General features: G+C 42.5%; 1 protein-coding gene across 2 annotated transcripts; it reads left to right on the forward strand.

The window, feature by feature from the left end:
* Positions 1-521: 521 nt before the first annotated feature.
* PPP2R3C (protein phosphatase 2 regulatory subunit B''gamma) lies at positions 522-24,654 on the forward strand. 2 transcript variants are annotated; one of them, XM_084792361.1, is made up of 13 exons: positions 522-655; positions 3,621-3,748; positions 4,122-4,226; positions 4,924-5,036; positions 7,476-7,573; positions 8,729-8,799; positions 12,023-12,155; positions 13,391-13,446; positions 13,524-13,599; positions 14,145-14,281; positions 19,008-19,145; positions 21,683-21,742; positions 23,901-24,654. In XM_084792361.1, exons 1-13 carry the CDS (start codon positions 598-600, stop codon positions 24,087-24,089), a joined length of 1,362 nt encoding a protein of 453 aa, XP_084648487.1. In that variant the 5' UTR covers positions 522-597; the 3' UTR covers positions 24,090-24,654. The 2 variants fall into 2 exon arrangements, with proteins under 2 accessions (XP_084648487.1, XP_084648488.1); XM_084792362.1 differs by lacking the exons at positions 13,391-13,446; positions 13,524-13,599.
* The last annotated feature ends 139 nt before the right edge of the window (positions 24,655-24,793 follow it).

Below are 24,793 nucleotides of genomic sequence, written 5' to 3' on the forward strand. Positions count from 1 at the left end.
GATGCGGTGAAAACTACAGTACCCACAAGGCACCGCGCTGAATGAGCCGCCCGGGCCTCAGTGGCTTGAATTCAGGCGTTCTGTTGAGCTTAGGAAGATAAGCAGGGGGAAAAAGGTGATTTTGAAGCTTTTAGTATTCAAGAGGGCTGGATACGGCTGCCGAGGCATCGATTACATTTTAGATACTGTTAAGGCCTCCAGAACGAGAACAAAATGTGACGAAAGTGCTTTTCTCAAGTCGGAAATGTCAATGGCGTCCTGCATCCTGTGGCGCGCAAGCGCTAAATGCCCACAGCGCCTAAGTCACGCAGGCTTCTTCTGGCTTTTAAAATCTGGTTTCGTGAGCTAGGGCACCCACGTAAGACGAATAATCTTTCACCTATTTCATGTCTGATTTCCGTCCTTGCTAGTGTGACCGGAACAGCTACAGCATTCGTCTTCTTGCCTTTGTAGTCACGGCTTCCGCCCTTGTCCAAGATGGCGTCCAGGCGGCCTTCTTAACTTCCACCTTCCTTGGTGGCGTCTGACGTCGCAGCTGGCAGTGGGTGGGGCGGTTAAGAAACCGCAAATGTAGGGTCCTCTGAGCGGGAGTCAGCCATGGACTGGAAAGACGCCCTTCGCCGGCGGTTAGCGTCGCCCAACACGGATCCAAAGAGTGAGTTTGGGAGGGGCCGCCCGCTAGATAGCCCGCCCCAGGCTAGAAGTGGCGGAGACGGTGAATGGGGAGGAAGAGGAGGAAGTGCGAGCCGGACTTCCCGCGTCTCTTAAACTTGTTTGACAAAGGAGTCAGATTGGAATGTGCTTTAGAGATCCACGGTGGGGAGACCCAAACTTCCCTGATAAAGGACCTGCTAGGAGCGAAAAGCATAACCGTGGCACCCGTTTTCCACTATCTTAGACTTAGGAGGAATAACTGAGAACCCTAAGACTTATAATTCAACCTTTCCCCCCTAGAAACAGGGTTTTATCTTATAGCCTAGGCTAGACTTGAGTTACTGACCCTCCTTACCTCAGCCTCCGGAATGCTTGCTGGCTTTTAATTCTCACTTTTCACTTAACACTCCATTTTAAATTTCATTAATTCGTTTTACATTCTTGGTTCCTTGGTCCTTCACACTTGCTTGCCAATCAGTCTGGTTAAATCCTTCCAGTTCCACACCAGCACCCAGACTGCTGAAATTGGCTAAAGTATAAAACAACTGGGCTGAGGAGATGGCACAGCCATTAAAGGCTGGACTCACTACCAAAAAGAAAAACATAACCATGGTGAGTTCTTAAGACTCCATGTCCATCCACTAAGCTAAAGTAAAGTCGCATCTGCAAGAAAAGCATTTGTTTTGCTGCACTTAATTCCTCTGATCTTTACAAACCTTCAGTCTGCCCTCTCCAGACTTCAGTTGATGAATCTGTTTTTCAAGTGTATATCTCAAAGAGGAAATAGACAACATTAAAAAGGAGAGCCTCAATTGTTGCCATTTACATTTCTGTCAGGTCGTAAGTATGTATCCTTACACTCAACCTTCATCTTTAAAATAGTCACTGGGCAGGCAGCAGTGGCTCGCGCCTTAATCTCAGCTCTTGGGAGGCAGAGGCAAAGGCAGGTGGATCTCTGAGTTGGAGAGCAGCGTTGTCTTCAGAGAGTTCCAGGTCGGTCAGGGTTATACAGAGAAACCCTCTTTCTAGAAAAGACAAGACTTGTCTGCACGCTTACTTGAGTCCCTCCAGTCCCTCAGTAGATGACATTCTTTTTCATATATCGCCTGGCTTGTTTTCCTCTCTCACGCATTATCATCTTTTCCTCCTCCATCATTCCATCGCTACTAACAAAGATGGACTAGCCTGCGCGGATGTAAGTGTGCCATCTTTGTGCGTTGCCCGCTGAGTGAAAATGAGGACATGACTGCTCCTAGATATGGTTGAGGGCAAGTTTCATTGTAGATAAGAGGGTGAGTTCAGCCAGAGGCATCTGGAAGGGTCCAGACTGAATATGGCCAGCAGGTAGACGGGACCATGAGAGAGGAGAGCGAGAGAAGGGGGGGAGGGTAAATGGACCAAGAGAGCACATGGGAACCGAGAGCAGAGCCAAGATGGTGCTTATCCAACAGAGCTGAGTTAGGTAAGGTCAGAACCTGAGGGAGGAAAAGCCCAGGCCCTGGGCTGGAGAAGTTTAGGGTAGGGGGTGGGGTGGGAAGTGCTGGGAGGAGCCACAGGTATTGGGTGATGTGGGGGGTGGGGGGATGGGTCCTGCTTCCACTTTGATGTATTAGTAGGCACCTCACTTAGCCATTTGTCCCAGATTTCTTTGAGACCTGACACCCGCAAAGGCCAAAAGGAGGTATTGGATCGCGTGGAACAGGAGTTACACATGGTTGTGGGCTGCCATGTGGGTGCTGGGAAACATACCCCAGCCCTCCCGGAGAGCGGCAAGTGCTCTTAACTTCCTGAGTCATCTCTCCAGCTGCCCTCCAGTTTACCACATTTCTCTTCACCTCTAATAGCAGTCCTGCTACTGGGCCATGAGTGTGTGCAACAAATCATCTAGACTGTGTGGATAATATTAATAGCTCCTACTGAAGGCTGTTGCCGTCAGCGTAGTAGATTCATGTTTCTACCTAGGGTGTATTCTTCTCTTGCCTTCCCAGGAATGTGTTCTTTGGTTTGTTTGTTTTGAGGCAGGGTTTCCTCTGTGTAGCCGTGGCTGTCTTGGGCTCCATTTATAGACTAGGCTAGCCTCGAGCTCACAGAGATCCGCCTGCCTGACACCCCCACCTGGCTTTTTTTTTTTTTTTTTAGATTTATTTATTTATGTATACAGGGTTTTGCCTACATGTTCACCTGTACTCCAGAAGAGGGCACCATATCTCATTATAGATGGTTGTAAACTACCATGTGGTTGCTAGGAATTGAACTCAGGAAGTTTGGGAGAACAGCCAATGCTGGGCCATCTCTCCAGCCCTCTAAGGATGTATTCTGAAGGACAGCCCTTCACCTGTATCATCAAGTTTTCTTTTTTTTTTTTCCTTTGGTTTTTTGAGACAGGGTCTCTCTGTGTAGCCTTGGCTGTCCTGGACTCACTTTGTAGACCAGGCTGGCCTTGAACTCACAGCGATCCACCTGCCTCTGCCTCCCAAGTGCTGGGATTAAAGGCGTGCGCCACCACGCCCGGCTTCATCAAGTTCTCTTAATCATTTCATTAGCATATAGACCTTTGTAAGCCAGGTACATTCCTTAATTCACTCCAGAGACAGAAGGAAAACCAATGCAAGTTAGGCTCGTCCATAATTGGTGAGTTCCAAGCAGTTAATATGTTCAGATTAGCATGTTCTGTGTCTAAGCAGTTTTGAATGCCTTTCTGCCACTACAGTTTTTGTTTGTTTGTTTGTTTGTTTTTTGTGTTTTTGTTTTGTTGTTGTTGGTTTGTTTTGTTTTTGTTTGTTTTGTTTTTGAGACAGGCTTTTTTTTGTGTGTCTTTGGCTATCCTGGACTCAATTTGTAGACCAGGCTGGCCTTGCAAATATTTTAACTAGATTCTAATATATAGGCTATCCTGAGTAGGAATAATATTTGATATTTATGATTTTCTCACTTTGATTTTTTGTTTTTGTTTTTGTTTTTACTAGGAAAAAAGAGTGAACAAGAATCAAAAGATGAAGAAATGGATTTATTTACCAAATACTACTCAGAATGGAAAGGAGGTAGAAAAAACACAAATGAGTTCTATAAGACCATTCCCCGGTTTTATTACAGGGTAAGTGTTATCTGAGTAGATGTTTTTGATCTGTAAATAAAACCGTAACATCAGAAGTGGGATCCATGTGTCTTAAAATTAGAGGATTACATTGAACAGTTTGTATATTTCGTTATAGTTGTTTTTTCACAATGATAAAATATTTTGAATGTACTAAAATGTTGAGACTTTATATAAATTGGTGCAAGACAGAAAAATGGTTACTCTCCCTTTTTTGAGCTATAGACTCTCCTACTTTTTATTATAGACATTAGTAGTAAGTACACTATTAGGTGGTATAGACTCAGCAGGCGTGCTTGCTCTGCCCAGACTGTTAAGCTGGTCCAGTTTAGTTTCATATCCATGTCAGGTGACTTTTCCAATGTGTTTGTAGTTGCCTGCTGAAGATGAAGTCTTACTCCAGAAATTAAGAGAAGAATCTAGAGCTGTCTTTCTACAGAGGAAAAGCAGAGAACTCTTAGATAACGAAGAATTACAGGTACGAGGGGCGTGGATGTGAGTCGCGCAGGGCTCATCGTGCCTTTTTGAATCACTGCTGCAGAGCGGCTCTGCACAGGTTGCTGAAGCAGGTGTGCGGTGTGCACCAGCGTCGCTGCTGAGCCTGCGTGGCCTGATGCTGATGGGTGCACTTATGGCTTTGCTTTTTATGTTCCCACAGAATCCTAATGAGTGGTCATGGTTTGGGAAACATACAGTGTGGTGCTCTGCAGAGGTTCAGATCCTAGCCCACTTCAGGCAGTGGATCTGATGTCTTTATGCTTTAATTCTCACATGTAAAGTAAGATAGCTGCCTGCATTACATAGTAACATGGATTAAAGACGCAATGTATTTTGAAAACTTAAAACTTTAGTCAGAGCCAGGCATGGTGGCGCACGCCTTTAATCCCAGCACTCAGGAGGCAGAGGCAGGTGGATCACTGTGAGTTCGAGGCCAGCCTGGTCTACAGTGTGAGTCCAGGACAGCCAAGGCTACACAGAGAAACTCTGTCTCAAAAAAACAAAAAACAAAAAAACAAAAAAACTTTAGTCAGCATATTAAGTGTCAGTTATTTTTATTGGTAGTAACCAAAATACTGGGGCATAAATTCATCTTAACCTTATTAGACAAATGATGCATTTACATTCTTAAATCATTTGTTAAATTTTAACATCTTCATTTCCCTAATTCTCTTAAGAACTTATGGTTTTTGCTGGATAAACACCAGATACCACCTATGATTGGAGAGGAAGCAATGATCAATTATGAAAATTTTTTGAAGGTTGGTGAAAAGGCTGGACCAAAGTGCAAGTAAGAGTAATGTGATGTAACAAGGAACGTGTTGTGTTAGACTTTTTTCTTTTCCTTTTCCTTTCTTTTTCTTTCTTTCTTTCTTTTTTTTTGAGACAGGGTTTCTCTGTGTAGGCTTGGCTGTCCTGGAGTCCCTGGACTCTTTTGTAGATCAGGCTGGCCTCAAATTCACAGCAATCCACCTGCCTCTGCCTCCCGAGTACTGGGATTATAAGCATGTGCTACTGTGCCTGGTGTTTTAGACATTTTTAATGCCTCAAATATCAATAGAAGTTGAATTCAGTGTTGTGACTTACTACTTTAAGTGACTTTAAGTGACGCTTGACTTACTACTTTAAGTGACTGCACTCTAATAAAGTTACTTGAAGTCAAGAAAAAAACTGGAGGCTGGGTAGATATCTGAGTCAGTTGGATTCCCAGCAATTATATAAAAGCTGGGTGCTACTAGTAGACGGTGTGTGTAACCCCCAATGTTGGTAGAATAGGGATGGGAGTTCATTGGCCAGCCAGCTAGTCAAACTGATGAGCTCCAGGTTCAGTTAGAGAAGCTGTCTCAAAAAACAGTGTGGAGATCATGGAGGGAGACAGCTCCCATCACCCCTTGGCTTCTCTATGTGCCCACATGCACATATGCACACAGCCACAGAAAGGAACATACATATACCACACATACATAAGTGTTGGTATGGATGTATTGAGAAAAATAATGCAAAGCTGGGTATAATGGCTCAGCACATAAGAGGCAGATGCAGGAGGATAATCACAAGTTCAAGGCCAGCCTAGGCTCCATAGTGAGATTCGGCCTCAAAGAGAGAAAAGAAGATACAAAGTTGGGCACCTTAATCCCAGTACTCTGGAGACTGAGGCATTCAACTTAATAAAATGTAATAAAACAGCAAGAAAAACAAAATAAAACAAAACAGTGCTATGAAGTTGTTAAGAAAAATATTACCACTGGGTATGGTGGCTCTCACCTTTAATCCCAGCACTCAGTAGGCAGAAGCAGGTGATTCTCTGTGCCTTTGAAGGCAGCCTACTCTACATGGCAAGTTCCAAGCTAGCCAGAGCTACATAGTGAGACAGAGGGATGGGGGGGGGCAGGGAAGATACCAAGTTGGGGATGCTGCCATTCACCTGTCATCTACCTTCTAGAGGCTGAGGCAGGAGGATTGTAAGCTCAAGGCTGGTTTGTGCTGTGCTGCATAGCAAGGTCCTGTCTCAGAAAAAAGAAAAAGAATAAGCAAAATAATGCCATTTAGTGCTGCTATGTCTTCATTCCTTTTTCACTTAGCGGAGATTTACTTTTTCCTATTTACAGTCATTTTAAAGTGAATATAGTTTAAATATAAATGAGAGTTGCTTACTATAAAGCAGTTTTAAGGGCACAAAAATGGTAAGCACAAATGATAAAATTAAACTCAGAGCTATGAAGAGTAAGACAGGGTAGCTGTCTGCGGCAGGTAGCTGGCCACCTGAGGTGGTGTCTTCAGAGCCAGACTGGGGATGTTTACCCAAGAGCAGGAACTTCATAGTATACAAGTTCCACAGTGGGCTTTCGATGTTTAATGCTTAATGATAATTTATATACTTACATGGTCTTTATATCAACCCACATCTACTTAAACACACAATATTTTATATTATGTGTTTATAAAACCATGGTATTCCTTTTAGATAAACTCTTTAATATAGTAACTTTTAAAAATATAATTTGTTTTTATTTTATGTGCATTGGTGTTTTGTCTGCATATATGTCTGTGTGAAGGTGTCAGATCTTGGAGTTACAGACAGTTGTGAGCTGACATGTGAGTGCTGGGAATTGAACCCAGGCCCTTTGGAAGAGCAGTCAGTACTCTTAACCACTCTCTTGCCCTCTTTAATATAGTTGTATAGATAACCTTTTAAATACTACATACACCATGATCAGTGTATTAAACATCATGGCCAGTGTATTAAATCACTTACACTGTATGTAACATCCAAGGAAAATTTGCTACAAGATATTCAAACACCAGTGAGACACGATCCCATAACTAGAATATAGTCATGATTTTAGTGTCTTTTCCTTTGTCTTTAGACTAGAAATGCTGCGTTTTCAGAACGTGGTGCTCAACCCCCCGGGGATGTGATGTCTCTTTGCTAGCTCACATTGATCTCTGGTGAACAGAGGTACAGCCAGATCTCATCAAAAGTGCTGGTGGCTTTCAGGTGCCTTTAAAGACCGATTACCCGTCCATGGATCTAGGTCTTCATTCTTTGAAGAACGCAAAGAAAATGCAAATATTTACAACTTACTATTTTAAATTTTGAACTATTAGGAGTCCATTATCTCTTACTTTGATTTTTAATTGTATAAATTGATATTGTTTGTTAATTCTTATAGACATCATTTTTGTGCTATGCTAGTAGACCATTTTAATCTTTATTTTCCTTTTTTAGGCAATTTTTTACAGCAAAGGTCTTTGCCAAACTCCTTCACACAGATTCATACGGGAGAATTTCCATCATGCAGTTCTTTAACTATGTCATGCGAAAAGGTGACTTGGTGTGTGTGTGAGTTTGAACTTTTGTCTGGGAATCAAGTGGGTGTTGGTCTGTGCTTTTCTGTTACTTCTTCCATGTCACGTGGCTTTTTCCCGTGCTATTATGGTTCTCTTGTACATTGTACAGGGGTGTGATTTTTCTGGATTAAAATTGAATTCATTATTTTAAACAAAAGTCTCATGTACCCTAAGGACAGCGGCAAAGTAGAGATAGCAGAAACACTTCTTTCTGGGTCACAGGTGTACTCTTCCCCAAAGGGCCTTTTCCAGTCAGCTCTGTCCTGTTGTCCTCACCTTGCTGGAGTTGATGTCTCACGATGATGTGAAGGAATTGACTTACGCACTGGGCAGAGAGGTGTGCGCCTGAGGGGTTCACAGGGCGTAGCACAAGTCCATTTTGTGCTTGAGACTCCATAAGTCCAAAGGGCTGGTCCCTGACCTGCTGAGCTCTCTGCTGTGTAAGGAAGGAAAGTTCATCCATTGGCAGTTACCGCAAGACCAAGGGACTGCTCCCTGATTGGAACTGAGCCATCCACAGCCTGCCCTGGTGGCTTATATTTGTCTTGTGTACTTGAGCAGTAAATCACTGTAGTCCTTTTAAAAAAGCAGAGCAAGAGTTACAGCGAGTAGTTTGAAGTAATTTTGTTTCGCTAATACATGTACCTGAAGGGCAGTCTCAAATCCACAGCTGCACTCTTGGTTTCACGAAGCCTGTATTAAAACATTTTGGAGTTGTTGTGACCCTCCTAAGTACCGCCTGGTCTGCAGAATGGTGCTGTGTGCCATTGTCAAGAACAGATTTGGCTGCAGTAATTAACCTCAGGAGGATACAGGCTTCACTGAAGACAGTGTTGGGCTAGCTCTCTCTGTTTCGTGGAACGTCAAGTTTAATGTGTGGAAAACAATAGCCCCAAGGGCATCGGCGTTACTGAGGTTGTAATCATGGCAGAATTGTTGAAATCTGCCATTTCATGGCTTTTTTCTTTTGGTTTAATGGCTTAGGGGTCACAGGTTATATGTATGTATGAAAATGGCTTTATGGAGTTCCTGCATTGGCTTACACTTCTAGTCTTGCACCTTATTGTTTTTCATATATGTACTAAAGGACAGATCTTAGTGTTTACATGTAATTTTCTTGTTTGTTGGCAGTTTGGCTGCATCAGACAAGAATAGGACTCAGTTTATATGATGTAGCCGGGCAAGGATACCTTCGGGAATCAGTGAGTATTGATCCAAACTTAATAAACATTATAGACATCAAATCCTCACATTATCGCCAAGTGAGTTGTGACTGTAGGTAAGTCTTATGTTGCTTGATTTTGTCAATGGCTTTTATTTGCTTGATTTTGCCTCTGTAAACATGCTAAGTTCAGTATATATTAGCCACATAAATGGTCATTAGGTTCTTTTTTCCAGCCTTTAAAAAACTTTTTTTTTCATTTTTTTAAAGGAAAATGAAGCTGAACATCATAGTATTTGTTTCTAATTCAAGCACTTTAGGGGCTGAGGCAAAAAGATTCTTGGGAGTTCAGGGGTAGTAGAAACTGCACATAGAGTTCCAGGGCATCCTGAGCTATGTAATAAAACATTATCAATAAGTGAACAGAATGTATATAAACAGACTTTTTAAATAATTGACAAGAGTGGAGTGTGGTGCCACACACCCGTGATCCTAGCTTAAGGCCAGGATCACTTAGAAGGACCACTGCAAGCTTGCGGCTAGCCTACCCCACACATGGAATTCCAAGCTGGCTAGGGCTATATAGTGAGATATTGTCCCTGAGATTGAAAAAAAAAATTACTGAAGAAACAGTGTTTTGGCTAGTTTTTTGTTTGTTTGTTTTGAGACAGGGTTTCTCTATGTATTCTTGGCTGTCCTGGAACTCGCTCTGTAGACCAGGCTGGCCTCAAACTCACAGAAATCCACCTTCCTCTGCCTCCCAAGTGCTGGGATTAAAGGGGTGTGCCACCACTGCCCGGCCAAAGTTTTGGGTTTTGTTTTTCCATTTTCTCTGTACATGTAGGAGTTGTGTGTATTTGGCATGTGTGCAGGCAAACATGGAGGACTGAGGTCGAGTTGAAGTCAGGAACCATCTTCATTCACTCTTTCTCCTTCTTCGTTGAGGCGGGCTTTGCGTCAGACCCAGAGCTTGCAATATGGCTAGCTTGCTAACCAGCTTGCTCTGGGCACCCCTAGGCCAGGCTGGCGTTGCAGGTGGACCACCAGCCCGCTGGCATTTATACAGGATCTGGAAGCTGAACTCTATCTAGTTCTCCCTCTTGAAAAGCAAGTGCCTTACCCACCGAGCGTCTCCCTAGCCCGCGCCTCTAGGGCTGGAGAGAGAGAGAAGTGATAGGGCTCACACGTGCCACGGAACACGTGGACAACTTTGTGGAGCTGCTTCTCTCTTCCCACCTTTACGTGGGTTTTAGAGCTCAAACTCAGGTCTGTAGGCCTGCACAGCAAGCATTTGACCTGCTAGGTCATCTTGCCTCACCGGCTCTTGGTTATTTGCAAATATACATTATTTTATTATTTTGAGAAAGACCAGGAAGTTCCTTTATTATAGAATAATGGCGTTGTTTTTACCCACAGGTTTAGAGGGACATGGTAAGATACCAAGAGGGTGTTTGTTTCCTAGTAGGTATTCATGTCATTGGGTCAGGCTATGCGTGGGATTAAAACCTCATGATCAAAATGGCTATGCTACTTCTGTGGTTTTAGCAGCAAATTGTGTAGGTATATTTCTTCTTTGCTTATATTTTTTTCTCCAACATGGAGACCTCTTTTAGAGCTTAAGAGAGTTGGTATGTTGGGTATAAATATCAAAACAGCTAATGAGTAAACTATTTTGATCATCATTTTGTCCTTCCCAAGGATAGTATATAGTTAATATTCAGACCAACATTGTAGTAAATGGCTCTTGCTTCTGCCTGTCTCTGTAGAAATGGAGGCCAGTGTGGCTAGGACAAATGCTGACGTGGCAGATGAAGCCAGAGAAGGAGATAGTGGCCACCACATATTAAGCCCTTTTGGCTGTAATGAGGAATTTAGATTTTACTCTAAGATTCTTAAGCCAGTGAAAGTTTCAATGAGTTGTCAGGTTTTTGTTTTTGTTTTTGTATTATTTTACGTGTAAGTGTGGAGGTCAGAGGACAACTTCTAGGCGTTGGTTCTTTCTCTCTGTCATAAAGGAACCAGGAATCGAATTCAGGTCATCAGGCGTGGCTGTAAGTGCCTTTATCCACTAAACCATCTTGCCTGGCCCATGGCTTCTAATTCTAAAGATCACTCCGGATGTACTATTATTTATTTATGTATATATGTATTTATTTATTTAGGCTTTTTGAGACAAGGTTTCTCTGTATCACCCTGGCTGTCTAACTTTGTAGATCAGGCTGGCCTCGAGCTCTCAGAGATATGCCTGCCTCTGCCACTGCCTCCCAAGTGCTGGGATTAACAGCCTGTGCTACCATGCCCGACTACTCTGGATGTATTATGAAAGATTATAAGAGTATAAAATGGAGGCAGAAATAATAGGCAGCTATGATAGTAGTATAGGTAAAAATATGATAGTGGCCAAGACTGCGGGTGGCTGTAGAGGGAGCTGGAAATAAAGCTGGGCGTGGGAGCTCACGCTTGTTGAGCTCAGCACTCAGAGGCTGAACAGGAGATTGACGACTCATAAATTTGAGGCCAGCCTGAGTCACACAGGGAGACCCTGGCTCACCACCCCCACCCCCAAGGCTAAAAACAGATGTATTCAGTACATGTTTTGGACATTGTACCTTCACCTCTACTACTCTAAAAAGAAAGGAAAGAAGGGAACACAGAGGGTCGGGTGGGGTGGGGGAGGGACACACATCTTATTGGTAGATTGGATGTGTGATTAGAAAATGAGATACTGGCAAAAGGAATGTAGAAGCTAAAGTTGAGTCCTAAATTTTATTTTGATGATATAAAGTAGGGAATAGGGTAAGCAGATGAAGGCCAGGAGGAGCTGGGAAAAGCTCATTTTAGAAAGCAGCTTTGGGGTACCTGTTTATGAACTTTGATTCATTGGTCTACCAGGCATATGCTTAAAATAGAGGAAAAATAAAGTTGTTAAATACAAAGCGCCCCAGCAGACTTGTATTTTTTCATTTGGATTTTGTGAGACAAAGTCTCACTTTGCAGCCCTTGTAGCTAGGCTGGCCTTGAACTTGCAGTGATCCTCCTGCCTCTGCCTCCTCCAAAATATTGGGACTACATGTGTGTACCAGAGAGTTTTAAATATGTTAACTTGGTGTCATAGTATTGTTTCTTTTGCTGTAATAAAATACTCTAATCAAAGCAATCTTAAAGGGAGGAGGGTTTTTATTTAGTTTACAATTCTAGCTTCCAGGCAGTCACAGAGGGAAGTCAAGGCAGGAGATTTAACCAACATTTTGTTTTGTTTCCAGGACTTAGAAAACTACATACTGGAACTTATTCCTACTTTGCCACAATTAGATGGGTTGGAAAAATCCTTTTACTCCTTTTATGTTTGTACTGCCGTTAGGAAGTTCTTCTTCTTTTTGGACCCTCTAAGAACAGGTAAAAGAAAAAAGTATATCTATCTTAAACTTTGGGATATTACTCTTGCACGCTCTCTCACTATTGGACCAGCCTCCACAGTTTCTCTTTGTTCTTAAAGTCAGTGACATAATCTGGAAAGTCTCAGAGAGTGGGCAAGAGTACAAGACAGCCACGTGATTTGCTTTCTGTAGCGATCGTCCAGAATTCCTAATCCCTGTCAAGCAGCACTATTCCCTAGTCACCAAGCATTCAAATATATGAGCCTATATGAGCCATCCCTACTCAAACCACTACACCTACTCTCTTAATAATGCCCTTCACACTGGGCGTGGTGGTGCAGGCCTGTAGTCCCAGCACCAGGGAGGCAGAGACAGAGGCAGATAGTCTCTGTGAGGTGAAACCCTACCTCAAAAGAAAAACCAAGTTTCCTTTTGTCCCTGGAAGTGTGACCTAGGTGAGCAGTCACTGTCACTTCTTCCAATTCTAAGGCGCCACATACAGTTATATGTCTTGCTGCCTGGTATATGACATACTGTATGATTAGTCTCTTCTTATGAAAAATTTGTATTTGAGAGTCATTTAACTATAATGTATTTCTCCTTTTTAAGTGGTGGCCAGATTAGTAAATATACTTGTAACAGTATACTCATAGAAACCCCCTATTTTTCAGTTAGATATACCCTTTTAATTAATAAGGTGGTGTTTCACTCTATAGTCGAGGCTGACCTTGAACGCATAGAGATCTGCCTGCCTGTCTCCTGAGTATCTGGGATTAAAGGAATGCATCACCACACTTGGCAAAAAGAAAGCTGGAAAGCTGGGCTTCGATGACATAGGTGCTAGAAACCATCTTTGAGAAGAATGGCCTTACCCTTCAGCAGCTGCGCTCTCCCGCTCCACCCCTTTATTACCAGTATTGTCCCTCTTTGGGAAAAATATGACATACGCTTTTGTAGACTCTGCTAACAAAAGGATAGTAGGAATTTCCTGCTTAGCTTCTTATCATTGAAGGCATACGAGTAGAAATGTAGAGTTTTGTGGGTTATTGGGGTTTGTTTCCTCTTTTTGTTATTTGGAGTATTTTTATTTCATTTTGCTTTTGTGTGTGCATTTTTCTCAGTGTTTCAATTTTGTAACAAAATGTAAGGAACCTAAGAGCTACTATATGATTCTGTAGAATAACTTTGTAAAATAACACCTCTAGAAAATAGCTTGTTCTCAAAATGAAATTGTATTTCATTGTATTTTTTAAGGGAAGATCAAAATTCAAGATATTTTAGCATGCAGCTTCCTAGATGATTTACTAGAGGTAAATATTTTTTTAAACTACCTTATTTTATCACATGATAATCGCTATTTTCTAATTATATTTTTGTGTTTTTTTAGCTAAGGGATGAGGAATTGTCCAAAGAGAGTCAAGAAACAAATTGGTTTTCTGCTCCTTCGGCCCTGAGGGTCTATGGTAGGACCCATTACTAAGGGGATCCCATTTCCCATTCCCCAGGGGATCGATGTCGAGAGAGCTATTGTATACCCAGGCTGCTTGCTTTACGCCCAGAGAATGCTCACTGTTGTAGAGTCAGGTGTGGTGGTGCACGCCTTTAATCCCAGCACTGGGGAGGCAGAGGCAGGCAGATCGCTGTGAGTTCGAGGCCAGCCTGGTCTACAAAAGTGAGTCCAGGACAGCCAGGACTGTGACACAGAGAAACCCTGTTTTGAAAAACCTAAAAAAAAAATTTAAAAAAAAGGAAAGAAAGAAAGGACTGTTCTAGGCTCCTGGGATGTACCTGCTCCGTCACTAATGTCTGAGCTCTCTTCTGCAGTTACTGTACTTTGTAGAGCATATGTAGAACAGTGCAGTCTGTCCTTTCACAGTTCAGAACAACAGCTCTTGTCTTATTTTGCAATCAAATGCTAGTGTCAGGGGTATTTGGGAGGGATTTGGATTTATTGAATTTCATTAGTCTTCTACAATATCATTTTATGTTTCTATTATCTTTTCGCCAGGTCAGTATTTGAATCTTGATAAAGATCACAATGGCATGCTCAGTAAAGAAGAACTCTCCCGCTATGGAACAGCAACCATGACCAATGTCTTCTTAGACCGAGTGTTCCAGGAGTGTCTCACTTACGATGGAGAAATGGTAGTTGTTGAAATCTGCTGTTTAAAAATTTAGGCTCCTACATTTTCCATAAGCTATTATCTTAATGTAAATCAACAGTTGTGTGTGTCTGTCTGAATATTAGGGCCTCTGGAAGACCATGCTGGCATTGAATGTGGTTAATGGTCAAGAATGATCTTGAAGTCTAGAGCCTGCTGTCTTGCCATCTCAAGTACCAGGACTGTAGGAACGTGCCAGCATGCCCTGCTTCCTTCAGCAGTATTAATATTAGCGTGTAACAGCATCTTAAAATGTTAAGTCAATGGAACTACTTGACATTCTGAATCGACTCTTCAGGAAAACATGTACCTCAAGCTGGGCGGTGGTGGTGCACGCCTTTAACCCCATCACTTGGGGCAGGTGGATCTCTTTAGTTCGAGGCCAACCTGGTTCACAGAGTGAGTTCCAGGATAACCAGGGCTACACAAAGAAACTCTGTCTTCAAAAACAAAACAAAAACCCAGGCTGGGCATGGTTGTGCACACGCCCTTTAATCTCAGCACTCGGGAAGCAGAGGCAGGCAGATCTCTGTGAGTTTGAGGCCAGCCTGGTCTACAAAAGCAGGGAGCCCAGGATAATCAGGGCTACACACAGAAACCCTGTCTCAAAAATCCAAAAGCAACCAACCAAACAAACAAACAAAAACCTTCCCTCTGAGCTTAGAACATAGAAAATGTAATATTTTTCTCATTCATTGTTGGTATGCCTAAGGAAACCACTTTTTTTTTTTAAGTTTTATTTATTTATTATGTATACAGTGCTCTGCCTGCATGTACAATTGCAAACCAGAAGAGGGCATCAGATCACATTATAGATGGCTGTAAGCCACCATGTGGTTGCTGGGAATTGAATGCAGGACCTCTGGAGGAACAGTCAGTGTTCTTAACCTCTGAACTATCTCTTCAGCCCCCCACCCCTTAAACTATTTCTATATAAATAGTTCAGTCATTAAATTACCAGGTCTGACAGACCATGTATGCTGTGATTTAAATCAGGCCCGTTGCTCTCTCTGTCGCGCAGGCTGCCTGGGACTTACCGTGTAGTTACTTCTGCTGGCATCTCCTAAGGTCTGAGGTTCTGGGTGTGACGCTACCATAGCCAGCTAAGGCTGAGAGTCCTGTCGGGTTACTGTGTCTATTTTAATAGCTGAAGCTAACTAACATACAGTCTTCCTCTTCCCTCTCAAAATACACGGAAGTTTAGTTATATTTAAATTTAGAAATTACATCTTAGATTATACAGATGTTTTAGAGATGTAGAGATTTTGTTAAATATTCTCTTTAATGTTTTCAAAACACCTGGGAAAGAAAATTCCTTTTTTGGGGGGTGGGTGGTTGGGGACAACCAAGTCTCACTATGTGGCTCTGGCTGGCTTTCAACTGACTATGTCAGTCTAGCCTTGACCTTGATTCTGCCTCCCTGGTGTTGGTGATTAAAGGTATATACCACCATGCTGAGCAGAAAAGCTTATTTTAAAAATAAGATCTCACTCTGTAGCCTTTGCTGGCCTGGAACTTAAAGAGATCCGCCTGCCTCTGCCTTCTGGGTGCCGAGATTAAAGATATATCATACCCAGCTTTGAGAAGAAAAATTGTAAATAACATTTTAAAACCACTATTCTTGTTAATAAAAAACATTTGGAAGCAAAGTGTGGTGGTGTAAGAAGCCTGAAATTCCAACACTTGCAAGGTGGCAGGCAGGAGATAGTGAGTTTAAGGTCAGCCTGGGTGATAGGATACTCTGTTTAAAAAATAAACAATAACAACAAAAGGCCACAGAATAAAAATTGTAGAGGGCTAGAGAGGGTGATGCACCTGTAATCCCAGAATGATGGAAAATGAGGGAGGAGAATTTGAATTTTGAAGTCAAGTGGACCACAGAGCAGTGGCTCTCAACCTGAGGGCTGTTTCCCCCCCCCAAAAAAAATCATCAGAAAAAACAGATATTTACATTGTGAGTCATAACAGCAGCAAAATTACAGTTACAAAGCAGTAATGATAATAATATTGTGGTTGGGCCGGGCAGTGGTGGCGCACGCCTTTAATCCCCGTGCTTGGGAGGCAGAGGCAGGTGGATCACTGTGACTTTGAGGCCAGCCTGGTCTACAAAGTGAGTCCAGGACAGCCAAGGCTACACAGAGAAACCCTGTCTTGAAAAACCAAATAAATAAATAAATAAATAATGTTATGGTTGGGTTATTAAGACGGTTGAGCATTGGTGTAGAGCATCTCAGAACAAATAGAGAAAGAGTAAGGGCACAGTTTTCCCAATGAAGACTGCTTAAGAAACAGTCATCCAGATAAGAGTGAGCCCTTACACTGTATTATGCTACTGTGACACCAGCAGGCTGTATGGCAGCACTACTCTTGGCCAACAGCAAAGGAAAAGTGACTCCACAACTCTTGACATAGATGTTGGAGGTTTATCGTAAACCAATCCCTTTTAGTGAATAAGAAAAACCAGGGGCAGAAGTGGATGGAGTTAAGCCATAATGAAGCTCTGTCTCCTTAACTCTTGTTTCGTTTTGCTTTTTTGAGGCAGGGTGTCCTGTCACCAAGGCTGGCCTTGCTTCAGTGCTGGGATTACAGTGTGCTGTGCTTACTCTGTGCTGGGGATTCAGTCCAAGGCTTCACTGTGCGTGTTCAGCAAACACTAACAACTGACCTACATATCCTCATGCCATTTCCTTAGTTTCTCATGCTACAATTTATGCCAAAACCATTCTTTATCATATTGTTCCAAATAGTTTCCAAGAATGTGGGCTTCTTTTCCTGTTCTTTTTATCATATAAGACAAGTATTCTGCCAGATATGGTGGCTCACCCCAGCACTCGGGGCTGAGACGCAAGCTCCTTGAGTTTGAAGCCAGCCTGAACCACAGAGAGTTCCAGGACAGCCAGGGGTGAGTGGGACTCTGTCTCAACAAGCAAAATAAATTTAAAAAAATACAAATAAACTACAAGTACCCCCTTGTAAGGGGCAGACAGCCTGTTGTCATGTTTCTAGCTTCCATTCGTAGTTTTAAAATCCTGTTTGTATGTGCAAGTTTCCATGCCTGTAGTAGAGGTCTACAACTTGAGGAATGCAGCCCACCTGAGACAGGATCTCTGGTTAGCCTGGCCAGCCACCAGAGCCTTAGGATCCTAGTCTCCCTCTCGTCAGGAATACAGGTGCCCGCCTCAGGCCCTCAGGCAACCTTGCCACCTCCTCATTCTACTGAAAATCTTCTGATTTCTTTTTTCTTCTGTTGTGGAGACATAAGCTTGCAGGCCCATGCTGGCTTCAGCTGTGACACTACCCCCCACCCCACCCCACCACCACCCCCGCTTTCAGCTTCCCCAGTGCTGCTTACTGGCTCAGGCTCACTCTGTGGCCTGCGTCCAGACCCCACATTTCAGGGTCAGGATTCACAGATGCTCCGTGCACTGGCTGCAGTGCACTTGATCATCTTTAGGCTGCTTGTAATCCCTAATACAATGTGAACGCTGTGCACTTGTACTGTGTGGTTTGAGTACTGACAGGGAGAGTCTGTTAGGTGAAAAGTCAAGGGTTTCCCAGATATTTTCTTTCAGCCCACAGTTGATGTGACCCACAGATGTGGATGAATGGGCTCTAAATAGCAATTAAATAGACCACTGTTCATTATCCAAAACATAGATTCTTTTGTTGTTGGTTTTATTTTGTTTTGGTTTTTGTTTTTCGAGAGAGGGTTTCTCTGTGTAGCCTTGGCTGTCTTGGACTCACTTTGTAGACCAGGCTGGCCTTGAACTCACAGCGATCCGCCTGCCTCTGTCTCCCAAGTGCTGGGATTAAAGGCGTGCGCCACCACCGCCTGGCTGAAAATAGATTCTTCAAAGAAACTACACTGAGGGGCTAGAGAGCTGGCTCAGAGATTAAAAGCACTGGCTGCTCTACCAGAGGTCCTGAGTTCAATTCCCAGTCAACCGTGTATAATGAGATCTGGTGACCTATTCTGGCATGCAGATATGGACAGATTACTGTATAAGTAATAAATAAATCTTGGGGAAAAAAACACTGAAAACAAATTTAATGGCAGCATAAAATAACTTAATCACTGATTTGACACTTTTGTTTTGTTTTGTTTTTCGTGACAAGGTTTCTCAGTTTTAGCCCTGGATTTCCTGGACACTCTCTGTAGACCAGGCAGGCCTCCAACTTACAGAGATCCACCTGCCTCTGCCTCCCAAGTGCTGGAATTAAAGTCGTGTGCCACCACCACCAGGCTATCTTGACACTTTCATAGTATAATAGAAGAAAATTATAGTTTAAGCAAATTGCTCAAAGAAACTGGCTGTGTCTTTGAAAACTGTCCTATAGAGTAGCAACTGCTTGAAATTCCTAGGAAACCATCACTAAATGCATACATGCATTTCTTTCTTTTTTTGGCTTTTTGTTTGTTTGTTTGTTTTTGTTTTGTTTTGTTTTGAGACAGGGTTTCTCTATGTAGCCTTGGCTGTCCTGGACTCGTTTTGTAGACCAGGCTGGCCTCGAACTCACAGCGATCCGCCTGCCTCTGCCTCCCGAGTGCTGGGATTAAAGGCGTGCGCCACCACGCCCGGCCCACATTTATTTCATATTTTAAAAAAATACTTGAATTTGCCATCTGCGATTACAAAATAACTTCATCTCAGCAGACACTCGTTTAAAATTGCACTCAAGATCTCCTATGAATGTTTTTTCTTCTGTAGGATTATAAGACCTACCTGGACTTTGTTCTTGCTTTAGAAAACAGAAAGGAGCCTGCAGCTCTGCAGTATATTTTCAAGCTGCTGGACATTGAGAACAAGGGGTATCTGAATGTCTTTTCCCTTAATTATTTCTTTAGGGTAAGTATGGTTTGGGTAAAGGAGTACCATTACCTTAAGATGTGTTAAAGTATTTGTTTTTTTGTATGTACTGACAGTTTTACCTAACTTGTTTTGAAATTTAAGAGGACTAATAGATTTAAAATGGAAATCATGTCTGTTTTGTTCCTATTTTTAAGAAATACATACTGGTAAAGTAAAGCTGATTTTGTTACCTTTTCAGTATTGTTATGGAAACATGTGAGGGGCTCAGCCTTTGGAGATGAGACATCTTGTGCTTCTGGCCATCAGTAACTCACTTGGAAATACCTAGCTTCCTTCTAGGCAGTTTTTGTAGACATTAGTCAGGTTTTTTTAGGCTTATGTATATGTGTTTGTCTGCATTGATATTTGCGCATCATGTCATGTGCTGATGCCATAAAGGGTCCTCAAACTGGAGCTATGGATGGTCGTGCACTGCCGTGTGGATGCTGGGACTCAAACCTGTGTTGGTCCTGTGCAAGACCAACAAGCGCCCTTGACCACTGAGCCATCTCTCTAGCCTCGAGTAATCATTTTTAACCGGACAGACTGTGTGCCGTGCATCAGCACCAGCAGATGTAAAGAATAGGAACGTCCGCCCTGCTCCTGCGAGTCCTTAGTTTGAATGGGAACATTTCTACTGTGTGGGAGAGTTGTGAAATGTTTTCTGTACCACATTTTCTTTTCTTTTTAAATTTATTTATTATGTATACAGTGCTCTGCCTGCATGTTTGCCAGCAGAGGGTACCAGATGTCATTATAGATGGTTGTGCACCACCATGAGGTTGCTTGGAAGAGCAACCCAATGCTCTACCATCTCTCCAGCCCCTGTACCACATTTTCATAGCTACAGTTTTTGTTCTTCATAATATTACAAAATTTAACATATATAACACTATCACAGTGATGAGGCTAAGCTTGGACACTGAGGCCCCTACAGAGACTTCCTGGGATACTCTGACTAGTGACACCTCAGAGTGGGAATCTCTAAGGAATTAGCTAATGACTCTTAGTTCACTTTTGTTCTATCACTGAGAGAAGCCAAGGCAGAAACCCGGAGAGTCCGTGGAAGAGCACTGCCTACCAGCTTGCCCTTCTCGGCTCTCATAGCTGCTTTCTTTGTGTGTGTGTGTGGGGGGGGGGTGGTTTTGTTTTGTTGGTTGGTTTTGTTTTTCAAGACAGGGTTTCTCTGTGTAGCCTTGGCTGTCCTGGACTCGCACTGTAGACCAGGCTGGCCTTGAACTCAGAGGGATCCATCTGCCTCTGCCTCCCAAGTGCTGAGATTAAAGGCGTGTGCCACCACGCCCGGCCCACAGCCGTGTTCTTATACAACCCAGCTCCATTAGCCCATGGGTAGCACCAGTACATGGGGTTTGACCCTCACATCAAGCATTACTCAAGAAAGTATCCCACAGAATTGCCTTATAGGCCAGTCTGATGGAGGCATTTCCTCAGTTGAGGCTTCCTCTTTCCACGTGACTCATTTGTGTCAAACTGGCAAAAAGCTAACCAGCACAACTGCCAAGAATTTCAGCTTCCAGATGAATGGTGGTAGCTTACTTAGTCACTCTGTTGTTAAAGGTTCTGGCTTCCTGGAGGTGGGGTCCAAGTAACCCAGGCAGGACCTACTTAGGTAGCCAAGGATGACTAACTCTGGATCCTTCTGCCTCATGAGTATTACAGGCATGTGCCACTGTGCTGGGCTTTGGTTTCAGAGGGAGGAGTCTGGGTGGTCTAGCTCTGTTTTTTCTGAGAGTAGAGAGATTGGTCTTTTAGAATGGTGAAGTGGTGCTGGAGAGTTGGCTCACTGGTTAAGAGCACTTGCTGCTCTTACAGAGAAACTGCGTTTAGTTCCCAGCAGCCATATGGTGGCTCACGACTACTGTAACTCCATGTCCAGGGGATCTGACAACTTCTAACCTTCTTGGGTACCAGGCACACATATAGCACGTATACATATATACGTGCAGGCAAAACACTTTTACACATTTAAAAGTTTAAAGAAATAAACAAGTGAAAGTATAAGCATTTCTGGAAACCAGAACCCGATTAGTAGTTGCTTAGGCCACCCTGGGGGCCCACCTGAGGTTGGAGGACATTCCTGTGAAGTAACAGCAGTCTGCAGTCTTTTTTTTTTTTCTTTTTTTAAAGATTTACTATTATGTATACAGTGCTCTGCCTGCATGCTAGAAGAGAGGGCATCAGATCACACTATAGATGGTTGTGAGATGTAGTTGCTGGGAATTGAACTCAGGACCTCTGGAAGAGCAGTCAGTGCTCTTAACCTCTGAGCTATCTCTCTAGCCCCAGTCTTAACCCTCCTTCCTCACCTCAAGTTCTCAATAGCTAAAGTGTAAGTGTAGAAAGGTCTGTGGTTACCCTCCTCCAGTTTGGACTGAAGTGGAACAGTCAGAAGAAAGACTGACAAGGACCATGAGATGGTGAAGCTTATGGGCCTATGTACAGTGTTGAACTGGGTGGGAACTGTGGGGTAAGAATTTAATTGCTATTTATAGATTTATTTCCCTTAAATACAGGCCATACAAGAACTAATGAAAATCCATGGACAGGATCCTGTTTCATTTCAAGATGTCAAGGTTATTACTTTTCATTTACCTATGTAACATTATCAGATAATATAGCTACAATAATACTAAGTAATGTTGAATAATGTATCCAGCTTCATATGAAAGCAGTTTATGAACTATGAAACATCATTCCAAATCAGATTTTTGCTGTTACTTGTTCTGAACTGATACTTACATCATCAGAAATAGAGACAAATTTGGACTTACTGATTGATGTGTTGATTTCATTATCACTCGTGTTTTCATGGAAGCATCCGTTCATTTCATTTGAAAAAATGTCAGTTAGCTTGCTTCCTTTAGCAGTCCTTTTCACTAACAAACCCAGCATTCAGCTGGAGGACTATTTAGGTTCAAGCCCTTTAGTATATTGCATTAAAGAGCCTGCATACTTTGCTCCATTAAAGAGACTTACATCTTTCAATATGGAAACCATCGTTACTCAGGGCTGGAAAGATGGCAATTCGGGTAAAAGAGACAGAGACTTGCATTCTATTCCAAGAATTCACGTATGTAACTCCAGGAGATCTGACCCCTCCACTGACCTCTGTGGGTACTGGCACACATGTAGCCATCACACATACCCCCACATATAAACACAAATCTAGAAAAACATCATTATCTGAAACATATGCGTTATTCAACATTTAGTCTGCAGCTCACCAGCTAGGAAAATCATTCAATAGGATCTTTCTACTTCAAGTTGAATAACACAATAAAAATACCCTGGCCAATTTTAACCAAGGGTAAGCCTGATGGGTACTCTGATGCAACACAAATGGGGGGAACTTCAGACTTTGAAACCTGAATTTAAGAACCAGCACTTCAATCTTCAACCAATCTGGAAAAGAATTCAAACTTTAAAAGTTTCTATTTTATGAACCCAAGTTACTCTAAAACTTTGTAAAGATTATTTACCTATTTATTTAATGGATACTGTGTGCTCTATTTGCATGTACACCGGCATGCTAGAAGAGAAGATCAAATCCCAGTGTTGAGGTTGTGAGCCACCATGTGGTTGCTGGGAATTGAACCTAGGTCCTCTGGAAGAGCAGACAGTGCTCTTAACTGCTGAGCCATCGCTCCAGGCCCTACTCTAAATTTTTTTAAAAACGTCATTGCTTCTTTAAATGTTACTAAATATTCTAGGGTAGCCGGGTATGGTGGCGCTGGGGAGGCAGAGGCAGGCAGATCACTGTGAGTTCAAGGCCAGCCTGGTCTACAAAGTGAGTCCAGGACAGCCAGGGCTACACAGAAAAACCCTGTCTCTGAAAAACAAAACAAAATTCTAGGGTAATTTTACTACAAAAGATTAGAAAACATGGGCTAATGCCTTGCAAATATTTATACTGTATACTTTGTAACATAGTGGAGGCTCTTCCATGAATTCTAGTTGAGTCTTGGCACAGTTTTGTTATTTTGGATGACTAATTCCTTAATATAGAGTTCCATTCCTCCCGTATTGGGAATAGAGTAAAAGAAGCTATTATTGGAAAAGCAGTTTGTTTTGTTTTGTTTTGTGCCCAGCTGGAAATGAAGTTTTATTGCTATCTCTGAGTTTTGCTTAGATGAGCTCTTGTTTTAAAGTATAGTGACACAGCTTAGTGGCACAGTGCTTACTTGGCAAAAAACTAGATGTCTTGGGTTTGATTCCCATCCAGCCATGCAGGTGAAAAAGATTATGCCAAGACTTTGCCCCACTATTAGAAGGTAGTAAAATGCTTAAAAAGTAGTTAGTTACATTCAAAGAATGCTGTATTGGATAGCTCTGCCATTGATTAGCCATGAGCTTGGATTAAACTGTGAGCCTGTTTTCTTCATCTATAAAATGAGAGACAGTTCTCACACAGCTAAGAAATTATCCAAGAAAATTCTGTAGTTAAGAAGATGCCTATCAGCCAGGCGTGGTGGTGCACACCTTTAATTCCAGCACCCTAAGAAGTCCGAGGCAGGTGGATTTCTTTGGATCAGCCTTGTCTACAAAGTGAGGGCAGGACAGCTATGGCTCTTGTTACACAGAGAAATTGAAAAGAAAATGGAGATGCTTATTAGGTAGAAAAGAAAAAACTGGAATAAAAATTTGTAAAATAGGGAAATACCTACTTTGAATTTTACATAACTGTGTGATGGAAATTACTTCTACCAGCTTTCATTATTTTTTCTCTTATAGGATGAAATCTTTGACATGGTAAAACCAAAGGATCCTTTGAAAATCTCCCTTCAGGATTTGATCAACAGTAACCAAGGAGACACAGTCACGACTATTCTGATTGATCTGAATGGCTTCTGGACTTACGAGAACAGAGAAGCCCTTGTTGCAAATGACAGCGAGAACTCTGCAGATCTTGATGATACATGAGCTCTGAAAGAAGAGACCACCTTCATAAAGACGCCTGAACGCTGCATGCAAAGCTCCCTTTGAAGCAGAACCCTTAGAAACGCCTAAATAAAACTCATCACATGCCTGCACAACAGCAGATGCTCCGCTTACTAGAGTTTTGGTTCAATTGGAACAATTTCAAAGTAACAGCATCAACTACTTTTTTTTTTTTTAATGAAGTGGTAAGTTCTGGTTCCATTTAGCATTTAGCTCAGAAGTGGGAAGTAAGATGTGCTGTAGGCAGGTGTTGAGTTTATTTCCAATATTCTTGTTGGATGACTATTTGTTCTTCTGACTATGCAGGACCTTAGACTTTTCCATCAGAGTAGCACCACTGCATTTCTGGATTCAAAAACTTTAGATGTGGCTTTGTTGTTGCTGGGATTGTTTTTTGTTTTTTTGTTTGGTATGGTTTGGTTTTGGTTTTCAAGACAGGGTTTCTCTGGGTAGCCTTGGCTGCACTCACTCTGTAGACCAGGCTGGCCTTGAACTCAGACTACCTGCCTCTGCCTCCCAAGTTCTGGAATTAAAGGTATAAACAGCTTTTGCTGTTTTGTTTTTTGAGACTTGGTCTCACGCTGTAGCCCTGACTGGCCTGGAACTTGCTCTGTGGACCAAGTTGGCCTTCAACATTGAATTCATGAGGCATTTGCCCCAGTCTCCCAAGTACTAAGACGAAAAGT

Source organism: Acomys minous, assembly GCF_964271855.1.
Source record: "Acomys minous genome assembly, chromosome: 8".
In the NCBI taxonomy this organism is placed as follows: Eukaryota; Metazoa; Chordata; class Mammalia; order Rodentia; family Muridae; genus Acomys; species Acomys minous.